General features: G+C 44.3%; 1 protein-coding gene across 1 annotated transcript in view; it reads right to left on the bottom strand.

Annotated features, from left to right (window-relative positions):
• Window positions 1–12386, bottom strand: part of LOC128712766 (RNA-binding protein Musashi homolog Rbp6-like) — a 246009-nt gene extending 233623 nt beyond the window's left edge. Inside the window, exon 1 of the mRNA XM_053807639.1 lies at window positions 12315–12386. Within this exon, the coding sequence (XP_053663614.1) occupies window positions 12315–12385 (71 nt within the window). The 5' untranslated portion in view covers window position 12386. The remainder of the gene's footprint in view (window positions 1–12314) is intronic.
• Between the last annotated feature and the right edge of the window lie 3729 nt (window positions 12387–16115).

Genomic DNA, 16115 nt, shown 5'->3' with positions numbered 1-16115 from the left:
CCCGCTTTCTTTACAACACGGCAAAAAAGCAAATGGTAAAACCCAGCTTATGGTCCACCCACTTGGTACAGCAATCTCAATATCTAATTGTCTATTCTGCCCATTTCCCTCCAAAAACCTACACCATTACGCATCAATTCGCCGGGTCATTCGTTAAATAACGGCATCACGAAGTTTAAAGAAAAGCCTCCAAACAGATGGTATTCCGCCGGTTTTGAAGTGCGTACGAACCGGAAGTAAAATAAAGCTTCAAGCACCAAGAGAGCCGGAAGGAAAAGGCAAAATCTGTCCCAAAAACCGAGGGTGTTTTATGGCACGCTCAGTTGTGCAGCTTTTTTTAGGGATGTGAGGGAAACGGGAACGAAGCTCTGTGTGATAGTAATTGGAACAAACGGAGGTATCTTCGGGAAAGTCAGCTTAAGAATGGGAAACACCCCGAGATGAGCAAACGGATCGCAAACAAGTGGAAACAGTTCAGCAGCAATTCCTTCCTGCTGGTGACACACGGTGTTAACGGGCATGGTCCAAGGCCAGATCTGAACCTCCTGCACTGAACCGTTCAAATCCGACCGACTTCCGCCGGGCGTGCTGTTCCGGTTAAAGGCGAAGAAAACAACAACCGCCCAACTTGCCACCCGTACGAATCCACTTCACTTCTCATCTCAGTGCGGCATTCGGATCAGTCGCTCCCTTTAGCAAGCTGGAATGGCATAACAGCCATTCTCACCCGTCCCGACTGTCACTCACGCTCCGATTCTCGTTCTTATGCCGAAAGCTCGATCCTGCTTCTCGATAGCTGGCTCCTGCTTATATTGTTATTGTTATGTAACAACACAAAGCTTTAGCCTTCGCTTTCTTTGCGCAGAAACCCGACCCACACCGTACTACCCGCCATTTGACCATTAGGGCCGAATAACAATAACTACCAACTGGTCCGCTACCGCACACAAGCGGCATTTCGCGAACTTGCCTTCAGCTGCAAGTCAGCGGGAAATGGCCGATGGTTGTTTCTCCCAGTTTTTCTATGTCCGTGCCTCTTATCGTCCTTTGGCGGGTCTTGCCCACGGGGGCACGAGACTGTCGTCATTACAGCTACTGTTACAACACTATTTTGACCGTCCCGGCGCCCGTAACTGACTGGCTCCCAGTTACGCCCTCCAAGACAAACCTTTCGATCGATCCACCCACGCCTTGCTCGGATTCTTCCTGGAAGAATCACTGCACCGCCATCGTCGGAAAAGTGAAGAATAAATAAAACATACGCCAAGTGCAAGCAACCGCAGGGATGCCCCATGTCCGCCGCAAAACAACTTCCCCAAACAAAACGGTTCTGGGCGAAGGAACAATACAAGCTCCGTCTGCCGGCACAAGGGATTTTATCGGCAGGTGGAACGGTGTGTGCACTGGGATGAAATACGATTCCTTGCCCAGGCAGAAGCGGCCCGTAAGGGATATGAAGCTTACTGCCAGCATCCGAAGGTGCCGCTGCAGATGATGCCCTGTAACGGTTAGCTCGAGAGCATGCAGGCACCCGGGCCACGCTGGGCCGGAATGTGTCTTCACCGTGACCCAAATAAAATCCACCCACTGCTGCCCCGAAAAGTAAGTGGGCAAAACGGAAGTAATTGAGAAACAAAAAGAAAACAACCCCAGTAGACAACAATCCCCAGGTCAATCCCCACCCGGCAAAAGGGACAACAAGAAGATCCCCAAAGGTTAGAGCCCCGAAGCAATCCCAACCACGATCTCCTGTGAGGTATTTTTTTTTTTTTTGCTCGCTTCCAGCACCCACAATCAGCACTGACGGCACGAGTAGGTGTCTCTCAAGAGGGTTTTCGGGTTGGTCTTGCAGTAAAGGTATCCAAGATTTCTTGGGTTGAAGCAAAATTGCTACCGAAGAGAACCGGTGTCAGTGTTTCGTAGCATCCGGGCCATTCCGGTACCGGCATCTTCGAGGTCATCTTGTTGGACTTTTTACAGTTCTTTATTGGGTTCTGTTTTTGTTGGTGACATCTGAGCTAGGCTTGCGTCGTCCTCGACTTTTCCACACCCCATGCGGAACATTGTCTTCTCTCTTCTTTCTTACTTCTACCAGCCCCAGCCGTCGTGATGATGATCCGCCCGTTTCCACGCTTATGAGACTCCGAAGGGATTTATCCTTTTTTTTCCTCTTTACTTGCCGGCTGTACAACCGATCTTCTTCACGTGCTTTTTCCACAGCACATCAACGCAATACCTCCTCCGAAAAAAAGGAGCAAACGAACGTACTCGCGTTACTTCTGTTGCCGATTTCCGATACATCGATAGACAATAAAACAGCACGAAACGACTTGACTCGTACCCGAAGCGTGCTCCATTTTGTTCTCCAAACACCCCAAGCCCCAGTACCGTGCGCAAAGCGTGATGGGAGCTGTGCGTATGTGTGCCAAAGGAGATTTCCAACCCCAATTCTACCCCAATGTTGCCGCGTGTCGATTTATTTCGGCGAGAAGAAATAAAACTTTATCGCTCCGGCACCGGTACGGTTGTTTTTGTGGGGTTCTGGGCCGAACGCACCCAGAGTGTTCGATATTTAAATTTAGGTCCATGCGAAATCAAAATGAAGGTAATTTGGCAACCATTACGGGTAGGAAATGAAGTTCCCACTAGCGTGTGAGTTTTGTAGCACAACAAGAAGGTAAACCTCCCCCTGTGATGATATTTTGCCTTGTTTCAACTTTTACTCTTTAATGTGTGAGAATATGTTTAAGCTTAAACAAGAGTAATTTTAAGCAACTGATGGACACATTAGAACAGATCGTGGCGTGTAATTAATGTGACATCTTACTCCACACACATGACAGCCTGTGTGTCTTCGGGGCGGTTAAAATAAATTATTACACACTTCCAAACTGGATCCTCATTGCATCAAACCGATCACCCCCTTCTGATGTATCTACACACGGCCATTCCTTCACACAGCCAACCAGCATAACCATTTCTATCTGAAGCAACACTTCCTGAGCTGGTTGCTGATCAACGCGCGACGCCCGCATCCATTATGCCCTATCCGAAGAAGTATCAATTTCATCGCTCACCATCATCATGCACTGCAAGCGCATCCCCATCGGGTGTACCATGGCCCGATGCCACTACCCGTACGGTTTGTATGAGTGTGTGTATGTTTTTTTTTTATTTCTAAACATAAGCTTCTCACCACTTAACAAATGCATGACAAAGCAATTAGCACGTGGTTTGTTGTAGCACGATGCGTTAGCAACATCCACTGCCTTGTGCGGTAGTGCGATACATTCGCCGCCAGCCACACTCGATCGTCTACAGCTCGGTGTGTAAAAGTGCGATCTTTACATTGATTGGTTGAGTTGTTTGAAGAGAAAAAAAGTAATCTAAAACAACCCCTGCTACATAGTGTTCACTGACAGCCATCCCAACCATCGGTAAGGGTCAAACATTTGACATAATTTAGTCATCCGGCGTACGAACTGAAGAAAAAAAAAACGATTTCATTCCTACAATACTTAAGGAAAGTAAAACATGAGTAATAGTCATGTTGGCGCCAAGTTACTTTGTAAGGTAAAGAAATGTGTTATTTTTTATCTAAGCCAAACCTAGCCTCCCTGAAGATTGTTGTAAGTAAATTGTCTCACCAAACAGGAAACAAAACCCCATCTCGCTTCACGCGGTGGTAGATCAAATTTCATCCACAGCCATAAACTTCAATCGACAACACGGTTGTGCCCCAGCATTAGGAAACAGTACGTGCCCGATCGGTCTTCTTGGGTGAATCTTCCCATCGGTCTCGTACTCCGCGTTTAAAATGTATTTCCGATCATTCAACGCTGGTTGTCTGGTCGAAAATAACGCACCGCTGTGCAAAACCAAAATCAACCGCGAACCGAGTCACCGAATGCCGAGTCACTTTTCAATCACTCAATCGTAGAAACACGACAGACAGTTGAAGCTTGAAAATGCCGGAGCTGCTGCTAGCAACCGAGAACAAACTGATCCTAAAATAGCGGGGAAAAACTCCCAATTGCCGGTGAGTGTTTCCTTCTGAGACTGATCGACGGATGTGAAATGAACCATTGCTCGATGCGTTACACTATAATCAGCAGCAACACAACCATTTATAAGATGTAAAATGCTTTTGTTATTTGATTAAATTAAAAGCTATAATTCACGTCGATTCACTATCTATTGACGTTTAACAATTATCGCTTTTAATTACTCGCTTCACTAGCGCCATCTATTGGTAAATGGTTTCGCTCGGCTAATAAGCCTACTCAGCATGATTCTGTAACAGGAAGGCATTTAAGTCTTTCATTATCAACAAAGAATTAGCTTGAAATCCCATACAAAGGCGTCCTGTCGTTCAAGTCAGCTCAACTAAATCTTTCACTTCAACGAGTCTCCCAACGGCCAAACAATCGACAATTGAAAACCCATCCACCCCAAACAGTAAATCGACTGTTTGATGGATAAACACAATCAGCTTCGGTGCCCGGCATCCAGCAACAGCAACCACCAACCTAGACGCATTGCGCCAGAAGTCGAACCGTTGATTAGGCGCAAATCCGTCAATCCTTGCCCCTTTCGCATTGGTGGATGCGTCTCGTCCCTGGCAAAGCAAAGGAAAGTAATTATTGCGATTGTAATCAACCGCAGCATCAACATCCCGCTCGGTTCTAGCTATTTCCGGCCACACTCGTACCATCTTACGGGGGCCGGTGGTCCAACCTCCTGCCGATAATAATTGAAAATCCACCGAGCAAACAAACTTGGCGGTTGGTTGCTTACCGCACGTAACGGCATGGCAAAAACGGGGTTAACGGGTGAAACATTGGCGTCGTTGGTTGTAACACGCAAACCGAAAACACGACACTGTACACGGCACATGGCAGGGTCGGGGGAGGAAATGGTTTGGGGCCCGAACACTCCTGCAAATGGTGTCTCCTGACTGGGTGTCTATAACGGACCAGCCGAAGGGATGCCGGCAGGGTGGTAAAGCATGCGGTGAAGCTGCACCGATTTGTCACTCCGATTTGATTGATAAGTCGTGCCGACCATTCTCTACTGCTAGTTCCCGTCCCTGCTGAAGGTTATGCTCGTTCTACTTAGCGATAGCAAACGGGCAGACTCCGATCGAAAGCAAATTGTAAGTGGTGATGAGTTGAAATATTTCCAAGAAGGAATAACATGATGCCTGACTTAGCACGAATCACATTTTTTTCATTGCTAATTAGACTCTAGCGAGAATACTTAACATCGCTCTAATAACAGCAAAACAGTGTGGAAGGTGGATGTATGGAAGAACTATACCGATTCTGTAAGTGCAAATAGTTAAAGATGCTAAATGACTCATCTGGGTTTAAAAATATTCTTAACATGCTCTTTAACAAGCCCAGTTCCAAAACCATGTGAAATTTTGCCCTGGGTTACCTGTTGAAGAATACCACGGACAGTCACAGGTAAAAGCTTAAAGATATAATGAACTCCTTTTAAATCTCAGTTTGATCCCACTAACCAGGTTAATCTGGACTAATCGGGTTAAATTGAGTTATGAATACCAACGTTGAACGAACACTGTTGGAACGAATACTACAAGCACGAGCAGTTTTCAGAACTTCTAGTGTCAAAACTACCAGGCTAGATAAAAATTATTATATTAAAAGTATCAAAACCTACGAGATCCACTAAATTAGACATTAGATACCGCTGTACTATATTGCCCTGGAACAGTAAGCCGTACCACAAAACAACCAGAAACACTAGAATCAAATAGTCTAATTTTAGCAGTTTACATACATACAGTTATAATAACAAGAGACAGCAATAAACCACGCGTAAGCGAATTATACAACACTAGACGCTTTATAAAAAATGATATAAAATGAAGTCACTATTACACTAAATCCAATATGTACAAATCCTCCCTTACGAAGTCTGACTAATGATTGGGTGACAGGTATTACCTACAAGGTTGTTAAGCCTAAACGTAAAGGAACAGCTCAAACTCATGCAACGCATGAGACTGTTTAAAATCGTATGACTTAATCATGCTATGAAAAAATTACCAAACGACCCAACGATGAATTTTTATTTCATTTTCAGCTTAGACAACGGACAGCTTAGATCAACAACATGATCACTAGAAGTGTCGAAAAGTGAAAAGATAACTCACATTCCGCGACAGTTAACAAAAGCACATAGAAGAATCCTACTTAGAACATAGAAGTATGGCTAAGTCTTATCCTTTGTTGCATTGTAACCTCGGATTTTGCAGGTTGTGACGGAAGTCCTTCTTTTGACATTCCTTGAATTTTATTCACACGCAGCAGGATAGATAGTGCTACATAGGCGAGAATGGTACGTTTGAGATTTAATACCGAACCTGACTAGTGAGAAGCACATCTTTCGAACTAATCTTCGAAATTAATTCAAATATCGTTTGATGTTGACACTTTCTGAGAAATGCGAGGTTGGAATGTAATGTCTTATTAATTGTTTTCCCCTTAACTGTCATGTGTTAAGGTCATTTTTTACTCAATGCTTCTAAACGTCTTCCACACTTTTTGGATATAATAATCTTAACTATTTCGCGGAAATTGCTCGTATATCTGAAATTATGTTGATACATATAAATTGTATGTCTCTTAGTGTAAATGTAGCAGTGTCTCCTCCATTCTTTCCCCAAACAAAACCAGACACACATCACGTCAGGCTCACCACGCCTTCAATTTCAAAGATATGCTCAACTGACTTTGGCAATTGACCATAATGGTCCGTCAGTACGGTATTGAACACGCAGGCACATCACCCACCAGAACAGGTGCAGCTGTGCAACCACCATGCCAACCGATATGGTTAATTTATGAAAGGTACTAATTTGATCAGTTGTGTCGTAGCGCCCCAACTTACTTCACTCACCCATTTTGGTACTGCATTCGATTGTAATAATTCATCACCACACGTACGATGTACGGTGTCGTCTGCCGGTGGTGTAAGCATACCTAACGCGTACATCAATCGCGGACTCACCAAGATCTTTGTGCGTATCGCACTCATCAATGGCACGTGGCCGTGTACATCTCGCAGCCATACAACCACACAATTATGCTGCGAAAGAGTCAACGGATACAACCGGCAACTCGTATCGAAATGGAAGCAATCGTACATTTGGTACTACCATTAATGTAGTATTAATAACAGTCATATTAAGACACAACGCAATTGCATCGTGCGCAGTACATCGCAGATGTATTCCGCAGGTGCATTCGCGAGATTGTGCGAGCTTGTGTGGGTCTGTGTGTATGGGGATGTACCGATTGCACCGACGCCATTTTACGGGCCGTTGTCACTGCCATTGCCAGCTGAGTAGCACCGAAAGCCGGGCACGATTGATTAAACCGTGCGAATTTCACGAACAAGGTGTTGAAATAAATGCGTTACTACGGAGGTTTTGTGTTACCCTACTTTCTCCTCCTCCAATCCTTCCTACACCCTTCATTCAACCCTCTAACGATTGGGTATGTTGATGCGTTCCTCGATCACAGCGCGTTACTACAAGCTAAATGCGGAAAGTGTAGCACGAAAATGTCATTCGACATCGAAATGCAACCGAAATGAGTAAAGACGAAAAAAGACAGCAGAAAACACACTGCACCACGCAACAAGATGCAACCGTGCGAACATTGTGGTTATGCACGAGAAATGACAATGTAAATTAAATGACACGTTACGTTATGGGAAAGATTTGCATAAGACACTTCCTTTACACACACACACACACGCTGAACCACAACACAATCTTAAGAACCACAACCGGGAGGATAAGAAAAGCACCATCCACCATTTTCCACCGATTTTTGGCAAACCCGCTCCGGTGGGATTTGCATAGCTTGGGGTTGTGCGGTAACCAGTGCTGCACTCGTGACAGAGCGTTCCATCCCGTACCCCACTGTCAAAGTAATAACGATAATCGTCGGATAATGATAATGGCGGGAAGCGGGAAACAATTTCCATACGCGCGAGCATGACCATGCAGTCGTGGCGGATGGATCGTTGCATATGACGTTGTGGGGGAACAGTTTAAGCGTAAGCGTTATTTGCATGCGGCAAGGCACACCAATCAGCTGTGGTCAAATTTGTTGCTTGCATAAATGTCACGGGAAGCAGTGGCTCGAGATGGGTCATTAGTGGTTTTGTTCAGGCGTCGAAGAAAATAGGAAAAGCGTCTTACAATAATGTTTGCAAACGTTCTATTAGAAGCATATGTCAGAAGCATTCAAATCGTAAGAAGCTATTAGCAAGCAATTATTAGTTTTATAAAATTGTAAGTTTGGAAGAAATAAAACGATATAACTATGTTGAAATAAAAACCTATTCTTTACATTTTCTCGCTGCTAAAATTTAGTTAAAATTGCAAATTTACCAACCAACATTTTATACCCACAAATAACGAGCGCGCTAACAGCTAACAGCTAATAGAATCAAAACATTTCAAAAGACTAATAACATTGTTTCTTGTCAAAAAATAACAAAAAAATGATTCGTGGAACTCGGCATTTTTCGAAAAGCTGGAAACAAAAGGTAGTAAAATCGAAAATGATTCATTTTTGAACTGAATCCTCTTTGTATTGAAGGCAAAATACAGCTCAATTCCCAGTCTCTTACTTATTATTAAAGTGTAAATTTCCTCACCTTTGATCTTTAATTAAATACTTCAATATCTGATTGGCACCTACTATGGCAATAGTGAGCATTATATTCCGTCCTTAACGGCATATGGTGATTTTAAATTACAAACACCTTTTTATCACGTAACATTGACATTTCCTTACACTTATGCATCATAAGTTGTAAACATTTACATATGTAAAATAATCTAGTATGCAAAAATTGTACATAGTCGAAATAACTGAATTTAAGCTGATAATTAGTATTAAAGGTAAAAATAACATCGGGACGTAAAATATTCTGTTTGATACTACTGCACATTAAATAATTGCACTATTTTTTCGAGAATGAACACTTTTTTCCGTACGTCAATCATTGGTACAACTGAACTACGGGGATCCAATTATGGCAGTATGCGAAATTTGTATCGTTTGTATGAAGTTTCGATTTACATCACGTGTTGCTTCACTCATAACTTAATCAAGATTTTGCTTTGAAGACTGAGTATAGCCATAATTGGAACACTTACGGCACTTATGGAGAAATACTAGAAACAGTATGGCCAAAATGTATATTATATTATTAAACTATTTTTTCGCGTACTTTTGAATGTGTTTGCTTTCATATGGATTCACTTCCCAGCCAAGATAAGAGGTAGTTCTTCTTTTATAAAGCCCCAAAAATGGGGCTCCGTACATCTTTCATGTATCATGGATATGCCTACATGCTGAACCTACCGTTACATAGAGCCAGAGTTTTCTCTTAATATCCTTGTAGATTTTGAGCTAGCGTTCTGTACATTAGGGATAATCAGTATCAGCCTTTAATTAATACTAGTCGCCCAGTAATTACATCAAGCCAATAAATGACTAAAAACTTAATGTCATCTAACCATTTAAAAACAACATTTAACCCTGATCAAAGGTGAATGTTTAATGGGCAACAACTTCAAACTTTAACGTCGATTAATTATATTATTGCAACTTCTACCCGTTGCTGTGCATCATCACATCCAGCTCTAATGAGCGTGGCTTAGCCTTGCTTCCCGATCCATCCCCGGAAAACTCAATTAATCTGTCATCGGTTTTCCAACCCCGTACGACAAGCCTTGCGGGTTTGCTAATGCAATATATTTTGGGAAATTTGATTTCGAACATCGATTAAAGCATAATATTGCGCGTGCACACGCCCTCAATTGCACAAAGGTCATCTCGCATCAGGGTGGAAGCTGCTGTAAGTATTAGTCCAAACTACCGACAACACGGTGTCACGGTGTTTATTCTCGCCGAAGGTCTCTGCCGTTACATTGGGGCAAATGCAATGATCTATGATCATTTTGTGCTGGACCGAAGGTTTACTCGTAGCGTAGCAAATAGAATGCCCGGCAGCAAGCAAAAAAAACATACACACAGAACTGTGCCTTCAGGGAGGAAGGCTGGAGAGAGTGCTGGACGTGGAATGGAGCTTCGTACACAGTGCGGAAATTACTGTCCCCTGTGCCGGGTCTCGGTTGCGAATGCAACCATGAGCTAATTTGTGATGCAGTTGAAGTGCATGCTAGTGTGTGTATGTTAGCTTTGATACGAATATCGTGCATACACTCTGGTCACCAACCGACTGTTGCCTGGTAACCGATCATCACTCACGGCTCTCATTTCCACCACCAGCATCATCACAGCAGCGAACAGCCGTCTAGCGCACGCGGTGGAGGAAAACTAAGCCCACCACGAAACGTGAATTTCCCGCGAGTTACTCCACTGGCGCATGCGCATTTTTCCACCAAAAAGGCTGACGTCCGCATCAACCATCGTGTCGGGGGGGGGGGAGGTCTCTTCTCCCTCCGACGACGCACAGCAGACAGCAGCAGCACCACACCGAAAATGCCAACGGGCAAACGCGATCTCGGCGCGCTGTTCTTTAACGCATTTAACGCGAACGCTCTTCTTCCTTCCCTGCGGTACGTATCAGTGCTGATCACACCGACCCGAAGCACGTTTGTTGCGGTGTTACGTAAAACATGAAAACATGACGCGAAAAACGCGCTGAGAAAGGTCACGCGCTGCTCGTTAGCCGGCGTTTCTTGACTTGTGCAAACGCCCGCCTCTTCGACGGTGGGATGGAGTTAAGAATCTGCTCCCTATATGGAATATCGGACGAATGCTAGTAGGAAATTTGGGTTGTAGTCTTAAAAAATTCGATCTCTTCAATACGATCCAACTCGCACATATCCGTCAATCTGGAATGGTGTGCGATCGTACGACAGGAACACCAGCACCAACAGCAGTAGAGGTGCATCTGATCTTTCCAACAAGTGAACGTGCCAATTTTGTTTTTTTTACCCCACCCATATCTTCCTAAACCTGGGACTGCGGGGTTGTATCCCTAAAAATAGAGACTACTTTCTAATGAGCTAGTTACCGGTTGGAGTCAGTCCGTCGTCGTAGCTTCGCACGTTCCAATACATCGCCTTCGGTCGGTTGTTCCGCACCGTCGTGCCTACCCAACCTGGGTACCTTCCGTTTTCCCAAAACCGGTAATGGTTCCAACGGGCGTAAAAATATCTAATTAGGGCACATTTACCGGACTATAGCGATCTTTAGGCAGGATGAAGGATATGGGCGAGAAGGAAAGAAGAAAAAAAAGCGCGCGTCACTTCCGTCGAATGACGTTCGACACGTTTCGTTGCAGTGGAGTTTGCCAGGGCTAGGAGAGTGACGTACCATGATCATGGGACATGCAAACACGCAGCAGCAGCAGCAGCAGCAAGAACCGCGTGTGTTGTAGTTAGATGTTCAATCAAGTGATACCAATACCCCGACTCAGCGGACTCACACACATCGGTAGGGGAAAAGATTCAACTGCAGAACGGTTTCGACCCGATTTCAAATCGCAACCGGTTCAGTTTCTTCTGCCCGCGGTTTGTTCCGCTCATCCGGCACTGTTCAAACAACGATGAGTCGTCTCATCGATCGAGCTATTGAGCGAACAAATTAACATCCCAGTGGCAAGAAGACTCCGGCAGGAGTTTAACTTCAGGGCTGTTGGTCTAGGAACGCTCGAAATGCCTTCCCAAGCTGACATGCACGAAACTGAAATGCATGTTTCATACATGAACTATAACGCATCCACTTCAGCTCTGAAGCAATAAAAAACTGAAAAAAGAATGCCCAACAATGAAATTAAACCTTCAACCAGAGTACTTTTTGTACGATCATCTTTTACTGACATGAGATGTTACGTTTGGAAAGACTTTCTAAATGGCTTCGTAAATGCTCAGTGAAATAAGTAAAACTCTATCAAACTCCACCGGAGACTACTAGCAAATAATCAAGGACTCGGAACTCAGAATTCTTCAACTTTCTGTACATTTCTTAAACGTGGCTAGACTTCCAGAGAGAGATCATCGAACCGTGCTGGCATAAAAACAAGCTACAAGTAACTTCATACACCACATTTAATCTTGTCGTCCAAGTACCCAACTGCAGCTCCACTTGTCCAAACACTCGGCCCAAAAGGGACCTGTTCCAAATGGGGTAGTTCGTTCTACTGTTCGCCTCATTTTCTCCCACTGCCCATTACACAAACACACATTTAACCCTGTTTCTAGATCGATTGATTCCAGTTCCATCTCCACTTACCCTGGATCGTTCGGCACCTCCGCCTGATTGTTGCCCGGGTGCACACCGAGGTCCTGATTCTGGTGCTCCATATTGTTTACGCGCGTCGCTCGGTTCGATAATCTACGAACGGATGGTATTCGGGGTTGGGTTTTGCGTTTGTTTTGCACCGGTAGCTGTAGCGTCAACGAGGCGGAGAATTATTTCCTGGTGGACAGCAAAAACACGGTAAAATGGCCTCCGTACGATCGGTATTTCACTACCAGGCGCACACAAATTTTCCCGCTAAACACACTGACCGTGTGGCTATACCGGGAGGGACGTTTGGCTATTTTATTTAATTATTTCTTTTTCAGATTATTTTGCTTTAACTTTGCCGCTCGCTCTACACGCTTTACACCGATAAAAACACACACAGAACACCACCTTACTGGCACCGTGCTCTAAACTTTCAAGCTCACACAAATCACACTCACACGACCACACGCACTGCGGGACAATCGACTAAAGGCGCCTCGGAACAACACCAGGCCGGCTTGCTTGCGCTTTTTTTTTAAACACACTTTTACAACCGCGACCGCGATGATAGACACTGTGGCTTACAAGCACGGGAAAATGCTACCGCTACTGCTAAAAACCAGCATAAAAAAAATACGCACACGGACTATTATTATAATGTCCTGACGGCCTGCAAAATGCACAGAAGCATATGAACAACAAACTCCTTTCCTAATATTGCACACACGACGACACAACACGCTGTTAAAACACTCGTTTCAGGGTTGCAAACGTTTTCACTTCCGGTGCATGTGTGAATCACGGGCAACGATTGGAATGCTCTTTAATCACTCGCTTTTTTAATATTGCCTACTATTTTACTCGCGATTTTTATTTTCACTACTAACTTCCGATTACTACGACCATAATTTAATTCATATCTTGCAAGTGCACCACAATCGTGAAAGCTATTCGATACTCACGTTGGAATTATTGTTTAAACATTTTATTTTTAAAAATATCCTTTATTCGTTAAGTTCTATTACTTTATTACTTTAATAGTGAATTAATGTATAGAATGATTCTTCCTGTACTTATTGCTCTATATTTTAGTTAGTAGTTTATTTTTAGGCTTTAAATATTATCTCGAACTCGAAATATTATTCGATTTCGAAAAAAAACTTCGACTTCAAACAATTTTCACTTGTTTCTTCAACAAGCATAAAAAAGTGCAGTTCGAAAACAAAACTTCAAACTTTATGCTAACGGTGTGAAATAAATCCCGACATTCCCACACTTGCTTTCCCAACATCCCAAGCCCCTGCCTGCCAGGAATGGAAACATATTTCGGTGTACCGGTTAATCGATTAAAGCTTCCACTGAAGGCCACGTGCTCCAGCAGACTCGTACTAGACTCCTGCCACGTTTTGCGATTCCCTTCTTTAAACCTGCTGCCATGCAGTTTGTTTTAAACGCACAGCTCTAGGTTTGGTAGCAAACCGGTGCAATGTTGCACACAAACTCACTGTGCCGAATCTGCCATTCGCTTATAGTTGTTTTTAAAGCTCTTTTCCAGGTAGTAGTCTCTGATGCGTTTGGCCCGACATTAGTGCACAACGGTTGCCTGATTTGCTGCCATTGCACAACACTCGAATCCGCAAGCTGCAAGGGTTTGGTGCCGCCCGGTTTCACTTTTGCACACAAACACACGCACTAGTGTTGCTCTCGCTTGCTCTCGGGCCCTGCTTCAAAAGCACCCACAAGCGGCCTCGGAGACGGGCCCGAGACATCCTTGGCGGTGTATGGGGCAACGACGATGCGGCATTTTTATTTAACTTAAACTCAATCACCCGCAACCCGAGTAACGAAGGTGTTCGTTGTCCTTTCAGCCACGGACGGTGTGGAACGTGGCACCAAATGGTAACGATCACGAAATGCTAACCGACCTAGCCGCGGTACAACGATTCGCATGGAGTCGCCGATTACGCTGCGTTTGGAACGATGGTGAAGTGACGTTGGTTTCGTGTGCTTTCAGCTGAGCTGGTTGCTACTATTTATCATACACTAGATACGCGCGGCCACATGCGGAAGGGATACACTCAATCGAAAACGAGCGGAAATCATTGATGTGCCGTACCGACTAATACCGCTTCCAGCTAGGCGTAAAAGGACCAAACTACGACTGACGGGCTTTGCTCGACGGCAAATACGCACATACACACACTCGGTGCACGAAGGTTGATTCGCTCGTTTTCGTTATCTTTTGCTATTACTTTCCGGAATAAACACGGTGCCTTAGACAGCGAAAACGGATTTTCGTCGTGACGGAAAAGCGGACCCGACCTAAGTACACACTCGACAACTACCAAAGCGATGAATGAACTGAACGTTTGCTGCGTGAGTCCGCACGCTCGCTAGCGCACGCGGCAAACTGAGCTACCGTTCGGCACCCACAGACCGAGTGTGTACAGTGATGGGTATAAGTTTAAGAAAATTCTCTTGAGTTATTTTTTAAAAGAGAGTCTTTTCTAAATGTTTCTGTTTGTTGTTAAAGCATATGTTTTTTTTCCCCATTCGTTCCATTTCATTCTTCAAATCTTTATTTCTTTATTAATTTAAAATTCTAAATAAATGTTTTTTATTCTTATACATTTTTCCCTTTCTCAAATTATTTTTTTTTATTATCTAACAAGTCTGCTTAATTAGTACTATTTGCATTGTCTCTTTCACTCAGTGTCTCTTTCCTTAAATGTGTTTATATTGTAAATCCTACTGAATTGGTTTTTGCAGTAGTGATGACAAAAGTTCCGAATTAAGCCTCTTGGATGACCGAACTACGGAGATACACACGATGTTGATTTTAAAACAAAAGCGCGGAAAAATATTGTGAATGTTCAAAGGAGCGGTATTTGGAGCGTCGTTTCGAGGAACAATATTTGAATTGGTTTCAGAAAGGAATTGAGCAGGGAAATTATTGAACCAGATGTCGTTCACTCCAGAGAAAGAGTGGACCCATTGCACTAGGATCGTTCTTCCCTTATTTCGCATCACTACTTTGCGGGACTCTTTTTTACTTACTACTGGAATTAGTCACAGTAAAAATATTAGTGTAGGCCATGCATTATGACAGCTTTAAGAACCCAAACCAATTGTCCTGTACATTAACAGTTTTCTTGGACAATGTGAATAACGTTTTTTTAAATGTTACAACAGTTTTGTTTCTTATTCAATAACAAAGATTCAATATTTTGATCAATTTACAGTTCCCAATCGCTTACCATCACTGTACGTAATCAAGACCAATGCCGCGATAAGTGCGCATCTGCCCGTTGGCCCGATCGGTTTCCATCTTCCATCTCGTTCGCCCGTACGCGTACCACGGGCCCACCCCGGAGAGCACTCACGTGTGCATCGCATGAACCGAACAAATGCCGGCTGTGCGTTTCGGGCTCGGGTGGCATACCGATGCACCACACAACAAACCCACCCCTGGCAGCCAGCAGCGGTACGCATTTGCGCAACGACCAGATCTCTCCAGCCGATCACGTGTGTGTTAGCGCCCATCAGCCTCTCCCCGAGCACTCCGGCCCGGCATTCAAAGTGGCCGGGATTTTCACGGCATGATACGCTCTGCCGCTCTCCGTACTTTCGGTGGACCAGATTTAGCCGGTGTTTTAGCATCCTTTTGCCGTGCTCGTGCACGGAGAGCCGAATACACACACCCACGCAAGGGTTTGGTTTGCGTGTTGGGGGAGTTGTTTTGATTTGCCCACCGAGCGCTCACACAGGACTCACATTCAGCACACTGCTGACGTTGGGCACCGG

The sequence above is a fragment of the Anopheles marshallii genome, chromosome 3 (assembly GCF_943734725.1).
Source record: "Anopheles marshallii chromosome 3, idAnoMarsDA_429_01, whole genome shotgun sequence".
Taxonomy (NCBI): domain Eukaryota; kingdom Metazoa; phylum Arthropoda; class Insecta; order Diptera; family Culicidae; genus Anopheles; species Anopheles marshallii.
This window is presented reverse-complemented; position numbering and strand designations above follow the sequence as displayed.